The 27,153-nt window shown below is 43.7% G+C and overlaps 1 protein-coding gene across 1 annotated transcript; it reads left to right on the forward strand.

Annotated features, from left to right (window-relative positions):
• LOC106564608 (centrosomal protein of 170 kDa) lies at positions 1–23,925 on the forward strand. Its single transcript, XM_014130758.2, has 19 exons — positions 1–116; positions 2,101–2,255; positions 2,555–2,644; positions 2,738–2,816; positions 3,167–3,225; positions 3,925–4,120; positions 7,499–7,636; positions 7,848–8,312; positions 8,604–9,025; positions 9,256–9,384; positions 9,773–9,908; positions 10,136–11,665; positions 12,211–12,463; positions 12,721–12,838; positions 15,310–15,468; positions 16,376–16,464; positions 16,936–17,029; positions 19,168–19,219; positions 20,105–23,925. The coding sequence occupies exons 2-19, from the start codon at positions 2,151–2,153 to the stop codon at positions 20,395–20,397; spliced, it is 4,407 nt and encodes a 1,468-aa protein (XP_013986233.2). The 5' UTR covers positions 1–116; positions 2,101–2,150; the 3' UTR covers positions 20,398–23,925.
• Positions 23,926–27,153: the final 3,228 nt, after the last annotated feature.

Below are 27,153 nucleotides of genomic sequence, written 5' to 3' on the forward strand. Positions count from 1 at the left end.
CTCGAGAACCAGGGCTGGGCAGGCAGCAGGCTCCCCTCACTGTATGTCACCGCACCGTGCATCAAAAGATTTACTGGATACAAAACGGATGCTGAATACTCCGTACCTGACAAAGGGTGAGTGAGATGCATGTTTTATTCCTCCGCCGTATCTGACCACACCCAGACAATGCATTTGCCCGCGACCTGCCTTAAAGAAAAAAAGGCCCGCAAAATGAAAATTCTAGGTTATTTGTGGCCGAGGGTACAAGGCTATGTCGTCCATAACGGTACAGCCCAGACAGCACATCAAATTGGCGACCTAAACAACACGTGATGGGTTATTTTTGTAAACCTTTCAAATGAACCTGTATGTGTAATTCGGTGTCACGCGTTGCCCTAAATGGCACTCGTAATACCACATATGTAAGCTATCGATTATGATAAAGATATCATATAAGCTTTCAACCGCAAAAGGTTACCGACCAGAATGAAAAACAGCAGCATCAGTTGCCATACATCAATAGAGTGTTTAGTACATCCAAAACAGCCTATGTTAATAAAACAAATAATGATTATTGAACACATGGTAAACGTAATAATAAGGTCGCTAACGCAGGGTTGGTTGTTTTTTATGCTCAGGCAGAGCCATCTACAGTAGCTTCCAGAGAGAAATGATGAGCTGTCATTTATCATATAGCTCTGTAATTGAGAGGAGGGAGAACGAGAGAGAGACGGCAACGAAACCAATGCAAAAACGTCGGGCACAATTGCGAGACCGAGGCCGCATATAGGGTTAACCAATCCAATTCCACAATGGGGAATCAGGACTGTCTGGTCGCATTCACATATGAACCATCTACACTCATTCGGGGCCTAGATATGACAAGGTGCCTGATTAGATTAAATCTCGCTAAATTACTTTTTCACTGATGGGGCATCGTGAGTCAGCATGGCCTACCAGTAGCATACCCCTTCAAGCATTGCCTATGGAGGCCTGTGTCACTGCAAACTGAATGGTAGGCTAGCTAGGCCATATAGTCTTAGTGTGTTTTTATGTAGGCTACTGTAGGCCTATATATATAGCAATTATGACCAAAAAATGAGCACCAGATGGTATGTTTCTTCTGAGCGGAAACGAGATGACTCTGTCAGTGTGTGGGTGTGTCCATCTCTCCCTCTCTCTCTCTCGCTGTCTACCTGCTGGGGTCTCTGTGCCTGTCCTGAGTCATACTCATGTTATACAGTATCTTCATGTCTTTCAGGTTGTCTGTCTGGTCTATCTAAGCCATCTGATCAACTATCCAACAGTTATCGTCGTTGTTTAGATCCTGTATGGTAGCCTGTATCACAGCCTGCTGTAACACAATATATCCATCATCACTGAATGGCCACTCTCAGTTCAGTGACATTGGTTCAGTGAGACTTTGGTTTGGTGACCCGGCAACACTCAGTAATTACATTTGGCCGTTAAGCAGGATGTCAAACTGTCAGTGACGTATTATCTCATTTCTTCTGGAATGGTTGCAATGTAGTCTGTTCTAAGGCCTTATTGTTAGCAACAAGGTCCAGTCATACCAGCAGGTCAGTGTGCTGGGCATTTAGTTTAAAAGAAACCTCTTTGCTGAGTTTAGGTGTGACAAAATTGTTAACTTTATCCCTGTTTGTTTTTAGGTTCTTATCCATTCTCTTCATTCGACTTCGTCGAAAATAGTTAGAATGTTGTGACAATAATACATTATAACAGGCCTACATGTCATTGGTAGAGAGATTTTTATTTACAGACAAAAATCACAAAGCTCTTTACATTGTGAGCAACCATATAAAATGTTTTAATAAAAAGGGTAATGATTGTGTTCCCTCCATTTACAGTTGGCTGTTATGACTGGTTGTTCTAACTAACTGATACTGACCGTGGGCTCTATTCAATCTGTATTGCTGAAGTGTTACAGATTGTGTGATCGAAATTTAAAGGTAATTTCCCATTGAGCCGAGATTTGTAGCGGTTACCGTGAATGCAGTCTCCGCTAACGCGGGGATCATTACCTTTAAATTGAATTCACACTGTACCGTTGAACTTCTGCCATACTAATTGAATGGAGCCCCTTGTCTTCTTACACAGGGTGTCATAGGGGTTAAAGGTGAGCAGGTGTGGCAGTGGGCGTGGCAGAGATGAGTGTCTCTTCCTGGTTCCTGGTGAGTGGCGGGGGCATGAGGCACCGCCTCCCCTGGGAGATGATCTTTGTTGGTCGAGACGACTGTGAACTCATGTTACAGGTAAATCATATTTAGTATTGTAGCGAGTCTAGAACGGAACTCCAACCCAGGTACTTGAGAATGTCAGTCCAACACTGTAGCTGTTATGCCTAAACTGTACTACCACTGCTAATGAACCTGAAGACGTGCGGTAGCTCCCAGAGCTGATCTCTAGGCTTTAGTCTTGTCAAGAGACCTGGGTTCGAATCTAGTGGGTCACACTGCTGCAGGTGACTGTTGGACCGAATGTAATCTATGTAATCTGGATTATAAAGAGATTAGCAGGATTATATTGATTGACTGGATTATTGTGTCTTTAGTCCCGCAGTGTGGACAAACAGCATGCCGTTATCAACTATGAGCCATCCACGGACGAACATAAAGTCAAGGACCTGGGAAGCCTGAATGGGGTAAGTAAGATTTTAATAAATATGATTATGAAATTATTCATGTGCTTCATAAACTGTTCTAAACTGCTAATAATGATATTCCTTTCCTTCCAGACATTTGTGAATGATGTCAGAATACAGGAGCAGGTGTATATCACATTGAAAATTGACGACAAGTTGAGGTTTGGATATGATATCCTGTCATGGTGCCATTTTGTCTTTGAAGCTTAGACTACAGTAGGTAATTGAAATTTCATCAATACATAATGAATGAGAGCGACAAAAGAAGGACTTCAAGACCAGAGTACGGGTATATAAAACAGTAAAATAATAACTCTTAATATACTGTCTGAAAAATCATCTAACCTTTCAAACGTACTGCTGTGACTAATGCATAATAGATTAGCATATCTGTTTCTTGACTGTACGTCGCTCTGAATAAGAATGTATGCCGTTAAATGACTAAAATGTTAAATATCTGTGCTATCTCCTGTAAAGAGCTAAGCCTGTGCTGTACAATCACCTTTCCTTAACCTGTCTCACATACCAACCTGTTCACTGTGGTGCGAGGAGAGCTCCATGTCCCCGAGGAAGCACTAAAGGTTGGTTGGACAGTAGGCTAAGGAAATAGCTAGTTCTCTTTCTGTGTTTCTTATCATCCTATCTCCTCGCCTTTTTCTCAACCATATTGGAGGAGAGGTTCCAAGGTCCCTCCCCTCTGACTTTCTTCTCTAATCCATTTTGAGAAGGAGGCGAGGAGCGAGGAGGCGAGGAGCGAGGATGCGAGAACTCGAGTAAATATGAATTGAGAAAGAGCCCAATAAAATATGCTCACAAAGTATTGTGAAAGAAAAGCTCTGTGAAATTTCTTTTTCTACTACGTTGGTTGATGCGTGTTTAATGGAGATTATGTTCAGTCAAGAATGGCGGCGGTTTCTGCTGCACGTAGCAAAACCTCACTGCTTTGTTCGAAAGACAAAAACATACTTTATGTGGAACTTGGTGATACATTGTTCAGTTAGGTCTGTCTGAATCCTAACTTGAGTTCTACATGCATAAATTACTCAGACTTTGCGTGAATCATGAACTGATGCCAATTGAGATTTGCACAACAACAAAAAATTCTATGCTCATAACCAAGACCGTGACTACTGTATAATTTCACTGATGCAAGGATAGATTGTCCCATGTATGTTAGTGCAAACATAGAAGAGCTCCTTATTAAACCGACCCTTATAATCATACCTCTAACTGTGTGAGCTCATCTTCTCTCTGTGTTGTCCTGTGTCCTCGTCTATCAGCATGAGAAGTTTAATAGTCAGCTCCTACTGCAGACGGTAAAGCCTCCAGAAGCTGTTCCGGTACCATCCAGACCTGCAGTAGAGGTCAAGGCTGCAGCCCAGGGTGGTTCCGAGGGTGGCTCCGATGGGGCGGCGGCAGTGGGTAGTAAACCCCCTGAGACCAGCAGAGAGGGGGCCGGGGATGACAAGCTGACAGGTGAGAGGGTCTGCACTCTGCATGGACCTTGGAGGGTGACACAGGTGACAGGATTAGGTTAAGAGAGATGACAGGATTTTGGCGATGCCATACACCCACACAGTCTGTGCTGTGACAACCGTGTGTCCTGTATTTTTAGTTTCCTATGCTAGGCTGTCACCTAAATGTGATTCTAAAGTGCTCTGACTTGGAGACAACTTTGGAGGTCAAACTGTTCTGCCACAATATGTCTTTTGGGGACTTGTGTGGGTACAAAGTGCTAGTTCGAGTTTGCAGAGGTCATTGTTTGTTTCTCAGGGGACATTGCGGTAGACCAATGGTTCCCAACCTTTTTATAGTCCCGTACCCCTTCAAACATTCAATCTTCAGCTGCGCACCCCCTCTAGCACCAGGGTCAGAAACACTCTCAAATGTTATTTTTTGCCATCATTGTAAGCCTGCCACACACACACTATACGATACATTTATTAAACATAAGAATGAGTGTGAGTTTTTGTCAGAAATGGAAAGTGACAAAGAGCTGTTATAGGACCAGGGTACAAATAATAATATAATAATAATCAATAATTTTGCTCTTTATTTAACCATCTTACATATAAAATCTTATTTGTTCATAGAAAATTGTGAATAATTCACCACAGGTTAATGAGAAGGGTGTACTTTTTTTTATTTTACCTTTATTTAACTAGGCAAGTCAGTTAAGAACAAATTCTTATTTTCAATGACGGCCTAGGAACAGTGGGTTAACTGCCTTGTTCAGGGGCAGAACGACAGATATGTACCTTATCAGCTCGGGGATTCGATCTTGCAACCTTTCGGTTGCTTTAACGCTCTAACCACTAGGCTACGCTGCCGCCCCAGTGGCACTTGAACGGATGCACACGGATGCACATAACTCTACAATGTTGGGTTGTACTGGAGAGAGTCTCAGTCTTAAATCATTTTCCACACACCGTCTGTGCCTGTATTTAGTTTTAATGCTAGTGAGGGCCGAGAATCCATTCTCACATAGGTATGTGGTTGCAAATGTCATCAGTGTCTTAACATTGCGATTTGCCAAGGTAGGATACTCTGAGCGCAGCCCAATCCAGAAATCTGGCATTGGCTTCTGATTTAAATTAAATGTTCACTTGTTGCAATTTTGATGAGGCTCTCTTGTTCAGATATCGGTAAGTGGACTGGAGGCAGGGCATGAAAAGGATAACGAATCCAGTTGTTTGTGTCATCCGTTTCAGGAAAGTATCTGCGTAATTCACTCAGGTGCTTTGCCATATCACATTTGCCATTGTCCGTAAACTTGAGTTCATTTGCACACAAAAAAATCATACAATGATGGAAAGACCTGTGTGTTGTCCTTGCTAATGCAGACAGAGAAGAGCTCCAACTTCTTAATCATGGCCTCACTTTTGTCCCACACATTGATTATAGTTGCGGAGAGTCCCTGTAATCCTAGATTCAGATCATTCAGGCGAGAAAAAAACATCACCCAGACAGGCCAGTCGTGTGAGAAACTCATCATCATGCTAGTGGTCAGACGTGAAAATTGTGGTCAGTAAAGAAAACTTAAGCTCGTCTCTCAATTTAAAAAAAACGTGTCAATACTTTGCCCCTTGATAACAAGCGTACTTCTGTATGTTGTAAAAGCGTTACATGATCGCTGCCCATATCATTGCATAGTGCAGAAAATACACAAGAGTTCAGGGGCCTTATTATAGCAAAGTTAACCATTTTCACTGTAGTGTCCAAAACGTATTTCAAGCTGTCAGGCATTCCCTTGGCAGCAAGAGCCTCTCGATGGATGCTGCAGTGTACCCAAGTGGCGTCGGGAGTAACTGTTTGCACGCTTCGTTACCACTCCACTATGTCTCCCTGTCATGGCTTTTGCGCCATCATTTCAGATACCAACACATCTTGACCACCAAAATTCATTTGATGTCACAAAGCTGTGCAGTACTTAAAAAAATATCCTCTCCTGTTGTCCTGGTTTCCAGTGGTTTGCAGAAGAGGATATTTTCCTTAATTGACCCCCCATAAACGTAACGGACATATACCAGGAGCTGTGCCAAGCCCGCCTCGTCTGTTGACTCATCCAGCTGTAACGCATATAATTCACTGGCATGTATGCGAAGCAGTAATTGTTTCAAAACATCTCCTGCCATGTCAGTGATGCATCGTGAAATAGTGTTGTTTGATGAAGGCATTGTCTGTATAGTTTTTTTGCCTTTTCCCCCAGCATTGTCCCTGCCATATCTGCGGCAGCAGGAATAATTAAGTCCTCCACAATAGTATGGGACTTGCCTGTCCTAGCCACTCGGTAGCTCACCATATAAGATGCTTCTAATCCCTTCTTATTAATGGTATCTGTGGCTTTTATACAAGTCTTACTACTCAAAAGTTGTCTTAATTCTCGCTCAAAAATCTCCTGTAGCTTATTTTTCAAATTGGCATGTTTTGTTTCTAAATCTCTGCGCAAGAGTGAAGGTTTCATCGAGTTGTGAGATAGTACTTTTGCACATATAACACACTGTGGCTGAGGAAAGGCACTACTCCCAATATAAATGAACCGCAAATCAATGTAGTTCTCATCATATTTGCACCTCTTCGATGGTCCACCGTCCCTGTCTGTTGTTCGGTGCTTTCCCGGGTAAGGGGGCAGTAGCTCTTTGGCTGCATCAGATTCACAACTGTCAGTGTCCATGCTAGCTGGGATAACAACAAATGTATAATAACTGATGCTAGCATTGGATGTGCTCGTGGAAGCAGAACAACTTGTGTCGTCGACAGGTGCAGGTGTAGTACTGCTAGTAGTAGCAGTACAACCAGTAGAGCTGGTGTGTGTCTTTATGGACGCGGGCCTAACATTTTTTAACCATTCATCAATTTCCGAGCAAACGGAATGAGCAGCAGCTATGTTTGGCTACATACGGACCGTTAGTGGAATTCCCGCGAGAGAGTAACGTTTAATGTGTTTGGATGTTAATTATTTGACTAGGCTACCTGTATTTGACATTGTGTTGTTATTTCACTGAATGCTATTTTTGGCAGTGAAACGAGGCTACTCAGGTCAAGAAAAAAAAACTCACCCAAATGTATAGCCCTGTAATTTATACAAAATATAAATGGACTGTTTGAAAATGTGAATAATATATATTTTTTATAAAATATATATATATTTTTTTAATGTATATAAATCACATTTTTATTTGGCGTACCCCTGACATCAATGCGCGTGTGAATGGCTGCGGTAGACAAACTAGGAGGTTAAACTTGTTCTGTCACAATAGTCTTTTGGAGAACTGTGAGGAAACACAATATCAGTTCAAAACAAAATCCTTGTCTTTCTTACTGACCTTGTGGATGGTGTCGTATCTTTCCCAGGGGACATTGCAGTACTAAAAAGGGGCACCCCTCTGTACGGCCAGCCTTCCTGGTGGGGGGACGGGGACGCAGACGATGAGAACTCTGGGAAGCAGGATGGGACGACAACTGACAGGAAGCAGGAGAGATCTGAGTCAGGTAGATGCTGTCTAGCCTGGAATACAGACTAAAGTTAGCTGTGTTTCACTTTGTCTGTCTGTCTGTCTGTCTGTCTGTCTGCCTGTTTATACATCAATAACCCTACCAGATAACATTAGACTTTTGCCTTTCTGGTAGCATATGACAGCAATTGAATCTCAAAGTCTAAGTCATTGTATTACGCCATCTTGATATCTGCTTGAAACGACAGATGGTAAAGACCCCAAGGAGACAACAGCCGAGGTCCAGGAGAATGGCCTGCACACCACAAGCCAGGAGCCCAGTTACTTCGAGATCCCCTCCTATACCAACGAACCCCCCTCCCAAGACACGGAAGGCGCCACCGCCGCTAACCCCGCCTCCGGCCCTGAAGCCGTCCCCCAGGGCCATGCCTCCTTCACCATCGAGTTTGACCTGCAGGCGTCCAATAAGGTGACGGTTAAGGACCGGGTGGTGAAGGTGGCGCCGGAGGTGAGGCCACGGCCCCCAAAGAAGGGCGCGGGAGAGGAGCTGAGCGCCCTGCAAACGGCCATGGTGGCGGCGGAGGTGAAAGTAGCTGATTGGCTGGCCCAGAACGAGATCCCATTGGCCCGTACGGAGTCAGTTGACAGAGTGGTGGAGGACGACGGGGAGAGCGTGAAGAGCGATGTGCCGGTTCAGCTGAAGAGTCTTAAAGGTAAGACCAACCAACCAATCACCATAAGAATAGAATTGAGATTTTTCCATCAGCAAGTCCTCTTGCCATTTCATTACATAGCACTACACAGTTATTAAACTATGAGACCGTTTCCTAAACACAGATTAAGATTAGTCCTTGATTTGAAAGCATGCTCAATGGATAATCTCCATCGAAAGCGCTTCATAGTTTAGGACTATGCTTAATCGGTGTCTGGGAAACCAACCCAATAGGTTCACAGGATTATAACTGCACACACCAAACGTCCAACCCCCTTCTCTCTCGTTTCAGGTAGTAAACACGAGGACGGTACCCAGAGCGACTCAGAGAATGCAGCCGCGCTGGGAGAGCAACGCCGGGCTGCCCTCGAGGACCACTCCAGGGGGCTGTGGGGCGGCCGACTTGAGGGGTCAGGGGTCAAGATACGAGAGGGGCGCGCCAACGTCCCAGAGGGACTCTTTGCCGAGGAAGATAGCCCAGCCCGACGACACAGATCTTCAGCTTCCAAAATGGCACCCATCGGAGGAGAGTTAAGAGAGAGAGAGAGGACCAAGGATTCAGTTCCTTACCACCGCGACCAACACCAACCAATAGGACTTGGGGGAGGGTATCAGAATCGCCATGGAGACGACTATAGCGACCGTGGTACCTATACCATAGAGATAGAGAACGAAGATAACCAAGAGGAGGAGGCCAGGAGAATGATTGACAAGGTGGGGATGGTCAATAGGACTTTAATGAGTTTAAACTGTCATTTGAATCCTGTTTCATCTGAATAACTATTTTACACATTCATGAGTCCCATAATTGGTGTCTTTTTGTCAAGGGCATGGCCTCGTATTTACTGCAAGTGGTACTGTGCAAGTGCACTAAGCCCACATTATGTTGACCTCTTGATTGAATGTTTGGTTGAATGTTTATTGAAGTCCATGTTCTGGTCCAGGTATTTGGTGTGGAGGACTACCAGGCTCTGTCCAGGGTGGGGGGCTATCCTGACATCCAGAGAGAGAGACTGACTACTCAGAGACCAGGCTCAGGAGACAGAGGCAAGCCTGGACGTATCGATCCAGAGGTAACAGCATTTCTATCTGTCTACACAGAGACTCTCCATTGCAGAGGAGTGAAGGAGTTCAACTCTAAGCCAGACACTACTGTAGATTTGCTATATTTATACTCCAAGATTAAGACAGACTTCACACGTAACGAAAGCTTTCCGTTTGATGCCATTCCTTGTGGAAAGAATATGATTTTTTTATAAAGAAAAGAAACATGCTCTCAAAAGTGTGGTTTTGTTTGAAGTAGTCCTAAGCATTTTACCTGTAAATAATAGATGTGTACATGCCACTGTGACACTCTGACTAGTAGAATGTGTCCTTGTCTTCCCTGCGCTCTAGTCTCTCCCCTTTATGTTGGGGACTGGGTGTTGTTCAATTGCAGTTTCTCCCCTGTTTGTCCTTCAGTCTCTCCCAGAGGAGCTGGTTGTGGGTGGTCCCAGGTGGGTCTCCCAATGGGCTACTCTGGCAGCCAGCCACATCAGGACTGACCCTGAGGGCTCTGGAGCTGAGTCCCATGTCCACTACCACATTGAGGACAGAGGTACTACTGCTGGGTTTAGACTTGTTCTGAAATTGAAGTGCTTTGCTGTTTTTCAGTTGTTTTTAATCTATTAGTCATACCACTTATTTCAGTATAATGTCAAAAATAACTAGAATAAAGAAAAGAGTGTTGGGTATTTATATTGCCAATATATGAGAGTTAGTTAGACACAGTAGATATTATAGTGTAGAAATGATTATGATTTTTTATACCCTGTCTCTCTATAGCTGAGATCAGTGAGTCCAGTCACTCTGCCTCCATGGCCTCCTCCAGCTATACAGAGCGCAAGAGGAGAACCCTGCCCCAGCTCCCCTCCACCGAGGAGGCAACCCCAGGGGGGAGGAGATCCCCTGGTCCAGCTCACCGCCCCTCCGATGTGGGGGAGAAACAGGACACTGAGCTCCAGGAGAAGGAGAACCAGGAGATGGGGAGAGTAGGGAGGACCAAGCCTGGTGGTGGAGGTGGTGGGGGTAGCCAGGCTGGTAGTGTGGGTGGAAGCACCAGAGGAAGTCCGAAAAAAGGCTCTCCAGCGAAGAACCAAGATGCGGGAAGCCGGAGAGAAACTGTGTTGGCGAAACTGCCTCCTCGGCCAGTGAGTAGTGGGGGGAAGAGACTGGAGGAGGCACGAAGGAGGAAGAAGGAGATGGAGGAGAAGGCTAAAGAAAGTGAGAGTGTTGCGAAGCCGCTTCTTAGACAAGAGAGCTTTACGGTGGAGAGACCCAGCACCAACGTCCCCCAGGAGCTCATCCCACGGATTGACACGCAAACTGGGGCACGAATACTGACAAAGGAGGGCAAGGTGGATAGTACCACCCAGCAGAAGGACTCCGAGGCGGTGGCTGCGTTTCTGGAGACAACGGTATCAGACCTGGGTGAACCAATTAGCCAGTCCATCGAGGGGTCTTTGTCGCCCGAGTCGGATGTGGACACCACCAGCACCGTTAGCCAGGCAGCGGGCGTCGGAGGGCGGAAGGTGGACCACCAGAAGAGACGTACCCTAGCGGCCCAGCAGAAAGAGAGGGAGAAGACGGTGCTGTGTTCCTCCACCAAGGGGCCTACCAGAGCCAGAGATACCCAGGATAGGAAACCCAAATCCAGACCGTCTGGAGGACAAGGGACCCGCCAAGCTGGTCGTGCCTGGACCTCCCTGGACCTAACGGATGACGATGTCAACTCCAACTCCCTCCTCTCCGACTCCCAACCCTCCATACAGGAGGTTAGCTCCCACAGTTCCCACGCCAGAACCCAGGCCGGAAGCACCAGAGTGGAGGCTAGCACCAAGGCTAGCCGGGCTAAAAACACACAGGCATCCAGCACCACCACAAACACCCTCAGTAAACCTACCACCACCTTGCCCAAGGTGCGGCCCACCCGGGCCTCGATACTCAGACGTGCCCGTTTGGGGGACTCCTCCGATACCGAACCCGCCGACATGGACCGGATGTCCGTAGCCTCCGAGGCTAGCACCGCTAGCTCCAGGTCCGCGGCTCCTGGACCAGGGATCCGGAGAGGCCTGTCCCGCATTGAGGCCCTGGCCCAGCCCAGGAAGCCCAGGATGGGATCTCCGTCTGCCCAGAGTGACTCAGAGGCCACTGGGGGCCGTAGCCGGGGGATAGGGGCTCGTAGCATTGCTACTGACTACGCCGTCCGACAGGGACTCAGAGGAGTCAGCAACATGGGAGGGATAATACCCAGGGCCAGGGCTAACAGCGCCTCCAAACTACCTGACAAGTCTAAGGGCTACATCACCTCCACGGGTAACATACTGTACTGTCTGATACAGAAGTAGTGTTTCTGAGTGACTGTTTTCTAGTAACTTATCCACCGCAATGATTGATTTTGTATCATGTTTGTGCTATAGTCTTTTTGTAGGTTCTCTCATTATTGAGCATCTTTACGTACATTTACATGTAAACTCAGCAAAAAAAATGATGTCCTCTCACTGTCAACTGCGTTTATTTTCAGCAAACTTAGCATGTGTAAATATTTGTGTGAACATAACAAGATTCAACAACTGAGACATAAACTGAACAAGTTCCACAAACATGTGACTAACAGAAATTGAATAATGTGTCCCTGAACAAAGGGGTCAAAATCAAAAGTAACAGTCAGTATTTGGTGTGGCCAACAGCTGCATTAAGTACTGCAGTGCATTAACTCCAGGGTGCTGAAAAAGGGACGTTTCTCTTTTTACTGAGTTTATGAGTAAAATCTCTTCTATGGACAGTTGTGTGTATCCAGTAGTGGTAAAGCCCTCAATCACTACTGCTGCTACTGACAAAACATCTTCTCTTGACTCCAGCTGGTGGCCGGTGGCGCCGGATGCCCATGGACTACGCCTCCACCTCTGAGGACGAGTTCGGCTCCAACCGCCACCCGTCCAAGCACGGCGGTCCCGCCCGGCAGTTTGCGTCGCCGCGGCTGACCCAGCTGGGTGGCTCCGCCCCTGCCACGCCCAGTCCGGGGGGCATAGCGGCTCTGAGGCAGCAGTCAGCAGGCAGAGAACAGGAGGAGTACATGAAGGACTGGACCACTCACAGTGAAGAGATCGCCAGGTATGGAGGAGCAGTCTGTACTGTACATTTAGAAAGATAATGTAGGGTCAATTCTATAGGGGAGCAATCTCACTAGGCCTATACAATATAATAGGGTTAATTCAATAGAGGAGCAAATTACTTTGAGAACCAGTATAACCTCAAATGTATCCATTTTGCAATATTCATTAATTTGTTTTATGCACTATATACACCATAATACACAATATAAGTAAAATCAAGGTTATTTAACTGATTCATTCCCTGTATGTTGACAGGATCAGTCAGGACCTAGCCAAAGACCTGGCCATGCTGGCCAGGGAGATCCATGACGTGGCCGGAGAGATCGACTCAGTCAGCCCAGCCGCTAGTGCTGCCACTGACCCAGGAGCCATGGTACTACACATCCCACGATGCAATAATCACACTTTATGTAGCTGTTGACATCAGTCATGATTTCCCCAAAAGTCTGAGCTACATGTACATATCAGGGCCCATATTCATAAAGCGTCTCAGAGTAGGAGTGCTGATCTAGGAATATGATCAAAATTCTAAAAACTGAGCCTAGATCAGTACTCCTATCAGAAGCTACATAAATACGGGCCCTGAAGCCTGCTCCTTGTGAATATTGTGGATTTACAGTACCAGTCAAAAGTTTGGACACACCTACTCATTCCAGGGCTTTTCTTTATTTGTACTATTTTCTACATTGTAGAATAATAGTGAAGACATCAAAACTATAAAATAACACATATGGAATCATATAATAACCAAAAAATTGTTAAACAAATCAAAATATATTTTAGATTTTAGATTCTTCAAAGTAGCCACCCTTTGTCTTGATGACAGCTTTGCACACGCTTGGCATTCTCTCAACCAGCTTCACCTAGAGTTTCACCTAGAGTTCCACCATATGCTGAGCACTTGTTGGCTGCTTTTCCTTCACTCTGTGGTCCAACTCATCCCAAACCATCTCAACTGGATTGACATCAGGTGATTGTGGAGGCATTGGTAATCTGATGCAGCACTGCATCACTCTCCTTCTTGGTCAAATAGCACTTTTCCAGCCTGGAGGTGTGTTGGGTCATTGTCCTGTTGAAAAACCAATGATAATCCCACTAAGTGCAAACCAGATGGGATGGCATATCGCTGCAGAATGCTGTGGTAGCCATGCTGGTTAAGTGTTCCTTGAATTCTAAATAAATAACAGACAGTGTCACCAGCAAAGCACCCCCACACCTCCTCCTCCATGCTTCACGGTGGGAACTACACACGCGGAGATCATCCGTTAACCTATTCTGCGTCTCACAAAGACACGGCGGTTGGAACCAAAAATCTCAAATTTGGACACAGACCAAAGGACAGATTTCCACCGGTCTAATGTCCATTGCTCGTGTTTCTTGGCCCAAGCAAGTCTCTTATTATTGGTGTCCTTTAGTGGTGGTTTCTTTGTAACAATTCGACCATGAAGGCCAGATTCACACGGTCTCCTCTGAACAGTTGATGTTGAGATGTGTCTGTTACTTGAACTCTGTGATACATTTATTTGGGCTGCAATCTGAGGTGCAGTTAACTCTAATGAACTCATCCTCTGCAGCAGAGGTAACTTTGGGTCTTTATTTCCTGTGGCGGTCCTCATGAGAGCCAGTTTCATCATAGCGCTTGATGGTTTTTGCAACTGCACTTGAAGAAACTTTCAAAGTTCTTGAAATGTTCCACATTGACTGACCTTCATGTCTTAAAATAATGATGGACTGTCGTTTCTCTTTGCTTATTTGAGCTGTTCTTGCCATAATATGGACTTGGTCTTTTGCCAAATAGGGCTATCTTCTGCATACCACCCCTACCATGTCACAACACAACTGATTGGCTCAAACACATTTAGAAGGAAAGAAATTCCACAAATGAACAAGGCACACCTGTTAATTGAAATGCATTCCAGGTTAATACCTCATGAAGCTGGTTGAGAGAATGCCAAGCGTGTGTAATGAACACGATGGGAGACAGAGAGCTCAGTACAGGCAGGGAAAAGGCTAGTAACATCGTCTGGGAGATCAGGCAATAGGTTGATAACAGGAAATCCGATAGGCTAAAGTACAGGCAGGGAATAGGCATCGTTAGTGAGCCAGGAAGAAACTATCATACACAGGATGCTTAAATTACAGGAAAGCCAGAGCTCCGACTAGAAGTGTGTCACAAAACAAACAATACCTCACAATGATGGGGTGCAAAGAACTGAACTAAATAGTGTTTGATAATGACATACAGGTGTGTGAACAGGTGATCATAATTCAGGTGATTGGGATCTGGAGAGTGAGCTGCGTTCAGGGGATCTATGTGTTTGAGAGTGTGAGCTGGAAAGTGGGCTGGAAAATGAGCCGCGTTCAGGGGATCTAGGTGTTTGAAAGTGTGGGCTGGAAAATGAGCCGCGTTCAGGGGATCTATGTGTTTGAGAGTGTGAGCTGGAAAGTGGGCTGGAAAACAAGCCGCGTTCAGGGGATCCAGGTGTTTGAAAGTGTGAGCTGGAAAGTGGGCTGGAAAATGAGCCGCGTTCAGGGGATCTATATGTTTGAGAGTGTAAGTTGGAAGCAGACGTTACAGAGTGTGCAAAGCTGTTATCAAGGCAAAGAGTGGCTACTTTGAAGAATCTCAAATATCAAATATATTTCTATTTGTTTAACACTTTTTTGGTTACTACATGATTCCATAGGTGTTGTTTCATAGTTTTGATGTCTTCACTATTCATCTACAATGTAGAAAAGAGTAAAAATAAAGAAAAACCTTGGAATGAGTAGATGTGTCCAAACTTTTGACTGGTACTGTATATATCAGAAAATAAATTACATTGTATTGGGTGCTTTGCCCAGTTGGAGGAGCGAGTTTTTGACGATGGCTTGGATCTGGAGAGCGGCCCGTCAACAGAGAGCATTCTGGGTAATAACGTCCGCCCCGTGGAGCTCCGGCCACGCAACTCTAACAGACAGGGTCCCCGCGCCATTCGCCGCCAGACCTGGAACAGAGAGGACGTGAGTTGTTGCCGCTTGGAAGCCAAACTAAAAATAATAATAATTGAAAGTATTTGATTGTACTCTGGTTTAGCCTGGTTTCTAGTCTATTTCAGCTTGTCTTTATCCAATGTGTGTTTATAATGACAATGGCAACATTACCAGTTTGAGATAAAGAAGTTTGAAAAACAGTCGTTAGAGAGAGAGACAAAACACAGCCCATAAACCAAAAGGACTTGATGTCAGGGTGAATTGACCCTATCCCATCAGAAACCTACTGTATTATTGATGAAACAGTGTGTAACCTCAAAAGTTATTAATAAACCAATTAGGCACATTGGAGCAGTCTTGATATAACAATTTGAACTTAAATGCAATGGTTCATTGGATCAGTCTAAAACGTTGCACATACACTGCTACCATCTAGTGGCCAAAATCTAAATTGCGCCTGGGCTGGAATAGTACATTATGGCCTTTCTCTTGAATTTCAAAGATGATGGTACAAAAAAATTGTTGTTTTTTTCTTTGTATTTTCTTTTACCAGATCTAATGTGTTATAATCTCCTGCATTAATTTCACATTTCCACAAACTTCAAAGTGTTTCCTTTCAAATGGTATCAAGAATATGCATATCCTTGCTTCAATGCCTGAGCTACAGGCAGTTAGATTTGGGTATGTCATTTTAGGCGACAATTGAAAAAAGGGGTCCGGTCCTTAATAACACATTTATTACTTTATTAATGATGGATGATGCTGGTTTCTGGGAGATTTGGGCAAAAATAAGCTATTGTATATCTAATATCCTCATGGTTTTGTGACTGCATATAGCCTTGGTATCCCTGCCTGTCCTAGTTATTATGCTATTTTAGGTGTTTACTGAAGCACCTCTTACATAAGACCTCCTCTTTTCCTTGTTGTTTCCCCACAGGCGGTGTTGGACAGTTTACTATTAGCATCTGTGACCCAGCTCTCTGCACGGATACGCCATTCTGTGGACAAAACAGCAGGCAAAATCAGGTAGGCATCACCTTTCATCACGATTCATTCAAAGAAAAGGAATGTGAAATAATGAATTCCCTGATTTTGATGATGAAGTGTTAGGAGTGCTTTATGAGTTGCAAGAAAACCCAAGCAGTGTGATATAATAGGCTAGCGTTTGACTTTGAAGTCATTATATTCTGAATACATGCAGCTACATGCTGTGCTTTGAACTGGATCAAATCCGGATAACGACAAGGAAGAATCAGTAGTGTTGTATAAGATATGATGGCTTGTATCCTATAAAATACTGTATCCTAATTTGCGTATTATGAATGGCACTTCATAAAGGTTAAGATGACAACTTGAAACATCCATCCTCACTTTTGAAACATCAGAAACCACTTCCATGTCCCCCCCTCAACCCATTTCACACTAATTAAATCACTCAACGTGATCATATAACAGATTATTTTTTTTTCTTACATTTCTTTTTGAAAACTTCTCCAGGATATTATTCAAAGATAAGGACCGGAAATGGGACGAGATTGAGAATAAACTCCAAGCCGAGCATGACTCTCTACTCCTCCAGACTTCCAGCACGGTAAGGTGCCAGACCCGTACTGTCCTGACCTCACACCTTGCCTCTTGCTGTACCACCCAGCTGCTGGGATAAATGACTGCAGAGGGCAGGTGGACCTAGTTTCATGTTCAGGTTTCAAGTTGTATTAGTCGTAGGTACGGGATACAGTATACACCGTCCAACCAAATGTGTACTGGCAGGTTCCTTCTGCACAATGCAACCACAATAAAACTTAATAAAAGATAATAATAGAAACATCAAGTTAATGGTTCCGTAGAATAGAATAAACATGTATAATACAGGAAGCCACAATTTATAGTCCAATATTTACACGTGTTTTGGGGGAATGGGGGTTGGGGGACAAGTGTTTAAATTGCGCAGTATTTAGAAATAATAATAACATTCTGGTAGCGGCAGTTGTGATGTGTGTGTAGCATGAATGTATATGTGTCTGTGTAGGTGTGTGAATGTCAGGGAGTGCACGTATGCTAAGGTAAGGAGAATCAGAGCAGGTGGTCAGTCCAGTTCAAGTGTTCAGCAGTCTGATGGCTTGTAGATAGAAACTGTCTCTGAGCCTGTTGGTATCAGAACTCATGCTCCAATAACGTCTGCCCAACGGTAAGAGAGTGAACAGCTCGTGGCTGGGGTGTGTGGGGTCCTTGATGATGCTGCGGGCCTTCCTCAGGCACCGTTTCAAGTAGATGTCCTGGATGGGTGGGAGCACGGTCCCAGTGATGTACTGGGCCATCTTCACCACCCGCTGGAGGGCCTTGCGGTCATAGACGGAGCAATTCCCGTACCAGGCCGTGATGCAACCGGTCAGGACGCTCTCGATGGTGCAAGAGAAGTGCCTGGTAAAAATCGAAACACAAACCAGAGAGTGCTTATTTGGGGTGATGATGCAACAAAGCTTTGGGACGGTAAATAATTGATGACTTCTACCACCATCTGGGTAGCTCGGAGTAGTTTTAAAGGCCATCATTGGCTGATGGTGCTGTTGCATTAATCATGTTTGTTAAGCCTGACAAACACCCAGATGTAGTAGGACGATCTAAACAGAAGGTGGTAAGGGGGTGAGGTAAGGACGTGTTTCTCAAACCTGCCCCCCGGTCTGCACAGTCACATTTGTTTAATTGAGACGTGAGTTGGCATGAATTTCTAAATCAAGATAATAAGTCACTTCCTCTCAATTCTGGAAGTATAAGTTATGATGTTTCTTGATTGTAATAAAGTATTTTGATATCCACTTTAATTGATGAGGTTTGACTCCCCCCCTCCCTCTCTCTTTTCTCTCCCCCTCTCTCTCTCTCTCCTCCCTCCCTCCCTCCCTCTGTCTCTCTCCCTCCCTCCCTCCCTCTGTCTCTCTCTCTCCCTCCCTCTGTCTTTCTCTCTATCTCCCTCTGTCTCTCTCTCTCTCTCCCCCTCTCTCTCTCTCTCTCCCTTCCTCTGTCTTTCTCTCTCTCTCCCTCCCTCTCTTGCCTCTCTCTCACTCTCTCACTCCCTATCTTTCTCTCTCTCTGAGAGTATAACATAACATTCGACAACAGTATCAAACATCACATCAGAATCAAGTGCCACTTGGGTGAATGGAGATAATATGTCCGTCCTGGGATTTGAACCGACAACCTTTCAGTCCCACCTCCCTATGTCAGCTATCCCTCCTCACTGTCCTCCCGTATTAAAAAGTGTCTCAGAGTAGGAGTGCTGATCTAGGATCAGGTCCCTCATGTTTATGTCATTTTATTTATCCTATATCAGAACTTCCATTCAAGCTGGAGGAGAGGAGCAGTTTGATTAGTCAAAGGACTTGACTTATAGTCTGTTGTCGTGGGTGGTCCAAAAAATACTGCCTTGCTCAGGAACAAGGTTGTAAATTCAGACTGAACACAGTGGCTGGCCTTAGGCTACCTCTCAGTGATGTGTCTGTTCACTAGAGTCCAAATGGAGGGGATGATTATGCCACGTTTTAATTGCTTCAACTTTTCCCAGTAGAAAGGAGGAAGGTAACAAGGGTCAATCTGATGTTGTTGTTGTATAAGGAAGGTAACAGGTGAGGACGTCGATGTCTTATTGTGAACGGTATCCCTTCTTCAATTCCCTAAACAATTTCTGTGTTTTTTGTTGTTGACCTTTTTGTTTGTTGTGTGGTTGTTTACCAGGAGATCACCACCATCCTCCAGGATCTGAAGAGAGTGGAGAGACAGTTACTAGGTATGAGTCCTGAGACAGTCATACATGATTTGATTTCAGCTGTATATAGTACAAGTCATAGAGATATACAGTTAGCATCTGCATAGAGCATCTATATTCATACGTATTTCATCATATCAATCATCACATTTTTATATAAATAAATCTTCCATTCTCTGATTGGTTGTTTGCTTGCTTGATTGACTGATTGACAGACCTCCTCTTTGACTGACTGATTGACAGACCTTCTCCTCTTTGATTGACTGATTGACAGACCTCTTTGACTGACTGATTGACAGACCTTCTCCTCTTTGACTGACTGATTGACAGACCTCCTCTTTGACTGACTGATTGTCAGACCTTCTCCTCTTTGACTGACTGATTGACAGACCTCCTCTTTGACTGACTGATTGACAGACCTTCTCCTCTTTGATTGACTGATTGACAGACCTCTTTGACTGACTGATTGACAGACCTTCTCCTCTTTGACTGACTGATTGACAGACCTCCTCTTTGACTGACTGATTGTCAGACCTTCTCCTCTTTGACTGACTGATTGTCAGACCTTCTCCTCTTTGACTGACTGATTGTCAGACCTTCTCCTCTTTGACTGACTGATTGACAGACCACCTCTTTCATTGACTTAGACCTTCTCCTCTTTGACTGACTGATTGACAGACCTTCTCCTCTTTGACTGACTGATTGACAGACCTTTTCCTCTTTGACTGACTGATTGACAGACCACCTCTTTCATTGACTTAGACCTTCTCCTCTTTGACTGACTGATTGACAGACCTTCTCCTCTTTGACTGACTGATTGACAGACCTTCTCCTCTTTGACTGACTGATTGACAGACCACCTCTTTCATTGACTTAGACCTTCTCCTTCTCCTCTTTGCTCCACAGTGATTGATGTTATGGTGGATCCGGACGGCACCCTGGATGCCCTGACCAGCCTGGGACTGACCAGCCCTCTGACCGACCTGCAGAGGGTCAGTCCTGGGGCAGCGGGGCCCTCCGCTGCGGGTCACCCCCCTGGAGAAGGCCCTTCTAGCAACACCCTGTCGACTCCCAGCGGTGGACCCTCCTCGGGGGCTTCAGGCACCTCTACCCAGGTGGCAGAGAGAGACCTGGGACTCCATATGAATAATAATCTGCCCTCTAGTGGTGGAGAACAGAACTGTGTGGTTCATAAATGAGGAGGATGCTGGATCTAGAACACACTACTAAAGTACAACTACCTAAACACGTGCTTGGAGGGGCCCTGATTGAGGCTCACTACTAGGGAGGATGGTAAAAGACTTGGAGAGATGGGATTCCCACTGGGCACAGACGTCAATTCAATGTCTATTCCACATTGGTTCAACGTAATTTCATTGAAATGACGTGGAAACTATGTTGACTCAACTAGTCCACGCCCAGTGGGTTGATATTTCCTTCAATGTCTGGACAAACCTCCTGAACATCAGACCTGACCAAAAGAGAAGTAAATAAACACTTTTTAATCTTTGTCTATGACATACCAATCCATTTGTTCATATGAATTGGAGCCAACAGTGAGCTTGTTCTGTAGCTATAACATGTGTATAGAAAGGTTGTGAAAGGATTATGCACTGTCAATACAATCTATGTACCAGTACATGTCCTACAGTCCGTTATCAATACTACTATATCAATATTCTTGGACACGTTTGAAAAGTATCAAGAGTTATTTTGCGTTATGGTCTGCTAACGGCACCTGTTGCTGGTTGATTGATGACTTTTCAGAAGACTTTTGATATGATTCTGTTTGTGTTCGACAGTGTTGCCGATTGTGTAACACCGTGTAACTTTAAACGCTAAAAACAAATGGTTCTATATAGTGGCAAATAAGGGTTCTTTGGCTTTGGTTCTTTAACCATATTCATAAGGTTCTAAATGGAACGTGTATGGTGATATGAAGAACCTTTTCCATTAAAAAAAGGTTATATATAGAGCCAAAAAGGGTTCCGCTGTGGTTCCAACCCTTTTGGGGGCTATATAGAACCCTTTTTATGGAGAATGGTTCTGTAAAGAACCTTATCAATCTCAAAGGTTTTTTAAATCAGATTTAATAGACATATTATATTGTTACAATTCCATAGGTTTTATTATTGTTGAATCAGGTGTGCTAGCTCTGGAACAGCTGGGGGTTCCTGAGGAGAGAATTACGTAGTCAACTGCTCTCAATTGACACAAGGCCGTAAGTGAGTTTGTCACTGGCTTATTGTATCGCATGTAACAGTATAACCCAACAGATTAGACTAACTGACATTACCCTCTCACTCACGGTTGGACAAAAAGAGCTGTTAGCAAACCACTCCCCAAAATATTCAAATGAGCCGCCGTAACTACATTTTAATTATCGCTAAAAGCAAAGAACCATTGAAGGGCTCAAAGGGTTATTTGGGTCAGTATGGTTCCACATAGAATCATCACCCTTCCCAAAGAACCCTTGAGGAACCCTATTTTCTTAGTGTATAGGCTACTATTTACAAGCGATGAAGTCACTGCTTTGACTGATAAGCTTGCATTTGACTGATGAGCTTGCATTTGACTGATAAGCTTGCATTTGACTGATGAGCTTGCATTTGACTGATGAGCTTGCATTTGACTGTTGCCTGATCGACTGTCTGCTTTGTGGTTCCAACCCTTTTGGGGGCTATATAGAACCCAAATTACAACAAAAACTAAATGGAAACCATGGTTCAACATTGGAGAATAGAATTCAGTGTCTTTCTGAAAATATTTTTCAGAATATCCTGCCATTATGCATAGCATAGCATAGCTCAGCAAATATTGTGAATATGAACATATAGCATACTGTATCTGTTAGCTGACTTGTAGCACTTGCAGCTTGGTGCGCTTGTTCTAATATTACGATTTTTCCACTAAAGAGAGACCAATATTATTCTTTATTTATTCAGATAAAAAGACATAGGGTATGTACAGTGTTATGTATCCATTTAAATGTGTATAATAGGATTATATTATTATAATTCTCCCATCCATGCCTTTCCTTGTGGAGTGATACAGTATGTCTTAAGAATGATGCATCAAAGATAGCTGTACTGTATGTTACTAATAACTAACTACTGTAGGCTAGGTGGTAAAGTAGCTTCCTGAAAAATGTGTTCCCGAAAGTAGTCCCCATATCAAGTGTGTTACGTCACAAAGTGCCCATTGTCAAAACCATGAGAGTGTTGATGAAAGTATAAGATGGAAATAGCTTGGGTTGCCTCATGTCTGGCATGACAATTGCGTAAGGAGTTGGAAAGAGTGCAGAAGCAGACTGGCACGCAGGCTAGGAGATGTAGCTAAGCTAACATTTGTTGATTTGCACATGTTAAAGCTGAGGTGATTCACCACAGAGTGGTGGTGTTAGTAAGGATATCTGTCGATAGTAAGGATACGTAACATCTGTTGACCAAAACAGGTCTGGGTGTACTCCTTGTGGATGCTGGGTTTCATTGGAACTTGTTTTGATTGAGAACTGGTTTTTATTATCCATTATGATTGAGTCCACAGTAGGCTGGTGAGGGGAGGACGGCTCATAATAATGACTGGAATGAAGTGAATGGAATGGTATCAAACACAAGGAAACCATGTGTTTGACATGTCAATACCATTCCATTCCAGCCATTACTATGAGCCCGTCCTCCCCAATTAAAGCACCACCAGCCAGCTGTGATTGAGTCATGGAACTCACACTAGTGTTCTGGTTAACGTACTCGAAGAACAGATCTGAGTAAAAGCCAGCATAGAAAGGGAAAGTCGGTGACCAGGATCATGTTCAGTCAGGAGAAAACCTTTTGAAATGGAGTTAAGCGGGTAGGTAACCACTCATTTTCATTATCCGTTGCGAAACATTTTGCTACAGTGTACCCTACTGAACATGACCAAGTGCTGAGAGAAAACATGAAATGTACCGGGAAATTAAATGGAGCCAGGAAGTAAAATGGACCAGGAAGTAGCTCTATATACCCCATAGAGCAAGATAGAGGACACAACATTGTATCTGTCCCTTCATGGCATCTGAGAGCATACAGCACCATTGAGGCCATCTCCATTTTGAAGTGGTTACTTTTCTTATTCTACTACTATGAGTTGGTAAACAAACTGAAAGGGTGCACACTGCCACCTGGAGTGTGTTATTTGAACAGGTATAAATCCAAGGTTTATGATTTACTGCCACCTGCAGTTATGGAATATTTGTTCACAAGTGTAATTCATTGGCTGATCCCTCCTGATGAGCTGGTTTGAATTATGTGATAATTTCTTAACCCATAAGAAGTCCCACCCAGTTCTACTTAAAAATGGTGAAAGTCCTCAATGGTGCTGCCCATGCTAAAATGGCTTTTAGGCACTAGAGTCCTCTATCTACCTCTATGATATACCCATACTGTATCTGGATGTCCTGCCTCATACCAATGTTTACACATGAATGTAACCTGATCGTAAATGTTGATGTTTCTCAGCCAAAACAGCTTGATTATTAATAAAGAAAATAGCATTTTGTGGCTCATTAGTAAGGTCTTTATTGTCTTTATGTCATTTCAAACCTTTTACATGTTTCTGCTTGTATATTTTGTACGGATAGGTTTTCTAATTGTCATGATTTATTTGTTATCTTTGTAAGATAATGGTTACCTGATTTTTGTTTGTCTACTTTTGACTGATTTTAATAAACTGCATGACTATCATTGACAGTTTTTTTTCATGTGAATTTCATATCCAGATACCCATGCTGTATATATTTCTAAACACATGTTGGGACAATAACTGTAAATTCTATGAAATATTTTAGTCAGTCGGCTGCTACTGTAAAGATTCCCTGGCTGCAGTATGTTAACCCTCCCTGCTTTTCTCCCTCAGCGCCACACTCAACCCTACCCCATTGTCCGACCTCTTTCAGTCACTATTAAAACGCAACATACAGGACACACAGAGCATAGAAATAGAATTATTAGAATGGACCGTCCCATTCAAGTCAAAACCATTTCCATTCTGTAATTCTATTTCTATGGCTCAGAAGGGCCGTCTTCAGTGCTCTGTTAATTACTGTGTCTTAAGATATTCTGCTCCACTTGTTTAATCCCACTGCAGTGTAAAAAGCCGTTCCCCTTTGTCATACTGGGCTACTGATGCTGCTGCTGCACAGCATGTGCTTTTGGAGCTCTAATTCTACTGGGAGAATCTTGGGTTTTCAGAATTAAGTTGAGGCTTGTTACTGAACTGTGGTTTTGAATGTCTTGGGGTTTTACATGGAAATGAAAGATTAAGTGTGCGCTGGCCTCGTTGTCCTTTTGTCTGGGTAGGATATTATTCTGTACTGTTTCAAGTTTCAAGTTTTAATGTCACGTGCACAAGTGCAGTGAAATGTCTTTCTTGCAAGCTCCAAATCCAACAATGCAGTAATCGATGTCAATGTAGCACTAAAAATAACATAAGATAGAACAAAAACACACAAGACATATAAATAAGAAGAACACAAGAAAGTAAGAAGCTATATACAGGGTCAGTTCCAGTACCATATTTACAATGTGCAGGGATACTGGAGCGATAGAGGTAGATATGTATAAATCAGTATAAATGTGTGTGTATGTTATGAGTGTGTAGACTCAGTATAAATGTGTGTGTATGTTATGAGTGTGTAGAGTCAGTATAAATGTGTGTGTATGTTATGAGTGTGTAGAGTCAGTATAAATGTGTGTGTATGTTATGAGTGTGTAGAGTCAGTATAAATGTGTGTGTATGTTATGAGTGTGTAGGGTCAGTATAAATGTGTGTGTATGTTATCAGTGTGTAGAGTCAGTATAAATGTGTGTGTATGTTATGAGTGTGTAGAGTCAGTATAAATGTGTGTGTATGTTATGAGTGTGTAGAGTCAGTATAAATGTGTGTGTATGTTATGAGTGTGTAGGGTCAGTATAAATGTGTGTGTATGTTATGGGTGTGTAGGGTCAGTATAAATGTGTGTGTATGTTATGAGTGTGTAGGGTCAGTATAAATGTGTGTGAATGTTATGGGTAAGGGTCAGTATAAATGTGTGTGAATGTTATGGGTTAGGGTCAGTATAAATGTGTGTGAATGTTATGGGTTAGGGTCAGTATAAATGTGTGTGTATGTTATGAGTGTGTAGAGTCAGTATAAATGTGTGTGAATGTTATGAGTGTGTAGGGTCAGTATAAATGTGTGTGAATGTTATGGGTTAGGGTTAGGGTTGGAGTGTCAGCGTGCATAGAGAGACTGGACTAGTTTTTGATTCGTTTTGACAAATGTGATGACTTGGGGACCTAGGCAGTACCTCAATACTTCTACATAGCTGACGGATATTGGTTTATATAAAGTATAACGTTCAAATTGGTTTTCTATGATATTACTGGCCCTTTATGCTGCATTCTGTTTGTTACTGATACACACTTCTCACAGTAGAATACTGTATCAAAGTCTTTGGTTCATCTTACATAACATGGATATCAAAAAGTTCAGCTGTCAGTGACGATGACTTGGCACTTTGTATCCTCACATTGACTTGGCTAAGACGTACGACACCAAACAAGCTTGTGTGTGCAATAGGGCGTTTATATTTACATAGTCTATACTTTCCATCAATGAACTATTATTGCTTGTGGTCGACTGATGAAGGTTTGAGGAGGACAAAAAAAAGAAACAAAAGTACTGTGTCAGCAAATCTGCCTGTGCAGACCTGGCTGTAGGGGATACGGAGGAATTAGTATGCTGTTCACTAAACACTGGAGGAAAAGTAAGGGCATAAATATTGCAATTTGCATCCTGGAGTGGAGAGATGGAGGCTTGTGAGTAAGTACATTTTGACAGGCTTTATAGGAACTACTGCCATAGGAGAATTCACCTATTAAGAATCAGGTTAGCTGTGCAGTATTGATGCAATGATGGCTGCATAATTTAAGTAATGAAACTAGAACAATCACTGCAAAATCCATTCCGGTGGCGGGAAGGTTCTCTAGCCGTGACATAAATCGTTCAAGGGCCACTGAACACTTTCCTTTCGCTTTGCTTCAGTATTTACACAACCTCCATTCATTCAAGACTTACAGTATATGGCTATATCGGCACTGTGAAACGATATAATGACCTAAAAGGCGTACTGTATATACCAATGAAATGCCGTTGGAGGCAGAGGCAATATCACAGCAGTCTATATGTAGTCGAGGCAGTGTCAAATCAATACTTTATTCTAACCCACTAGTGTCCCACTCTGGTGCAGTACAATACAGTGATATACTCTGACATGTGCAGTAGGTTAGGCTACAGACACCACTGGACTAACAGAGATAAACATACTATAGCTTTATCATCTGATAAATAGATTTCCTCACTGATGTAAGAACCTCTGTTTTAATTTGAATGGAGTGCACACACACACACACACACACACACACACACACACACACACACACACACACACACACACACACACACACACACACACACACACACACACACACGCACGCACGCACGCACACACACACACGCTCAGCCTCACTCACTCAATGCCTTTAAGTGGGTCTGGCACTCTCCCACTTCACTCTGCTGCAGCACTCCCTGTTGAGCCCCACCTCCCACGAGGAACCAGCCCACCCACTGCCCATACGCACGCCAGACAGTTAGACAGCCAGTCAGAGAAGAGAACCTCAGTGGGTTTGAAGAGCTATAGACAGTCACCCACTTACAGATCCACGGTGGTTTAGAAGGGCTTGGCTCACTCATTGACTAGCTATAGACTGACAGTGATATAGTCTAGAGGAGGGAAGAGGCCAGAAGAGAAAAAGAGGACCTTTTAAGTGATTGTTTGTGTGTGTGTGTGTGTGTGTGTGTGTGTGTGTGTGTGTGTGTGTGTGTGTGTGTGTGTGTGTGTGTGTGTGTGTGTGTGTGTGTGTGTGTGTGTGTGCATC

This window comes from Salmo salar, chromosome ssa12 (assembly GCF_905237065.1).
Source record: "Salmo salar chromosome ssa12, Ssal_v3.1, whole genome shotgun sequence".
NCBI classification, from domain to species: domain Eukaryota; kingdom Metazoa; phylum Chordata; class Actinopteri; order Salmoniformes; family Salmonidae; genus Salmo; species Salmo salar.

What these genes read in the sequence shown, in the direction of transcription:
- LOC106564608 (XM_014130758.2), top strand. Translation starts at nt 2,151, where the DNA reads ATGAGTGTCTCTTCCTGGTTCCTGGTGAGTGGCGGGGGCATGAGGCAC. An exon ending in CGGGGATGACAAGCTGACAG is followed by an intron (nt 4,121 to 7,498) that starts GTGAGAGGGTCT and finishes TATCTTTCCCAG; the next exon opens with GGGACATTGCAGTACTAAAA. An exon ending in CCAGGAGAATGATTGACAAG is followed by an intron (nt 9,026 to 9,255) that starts GTGGGGATGGTC and finishes GTTCTGGTCCAG; the next exon opens with GTATTTGGTGTGGAGGACTA.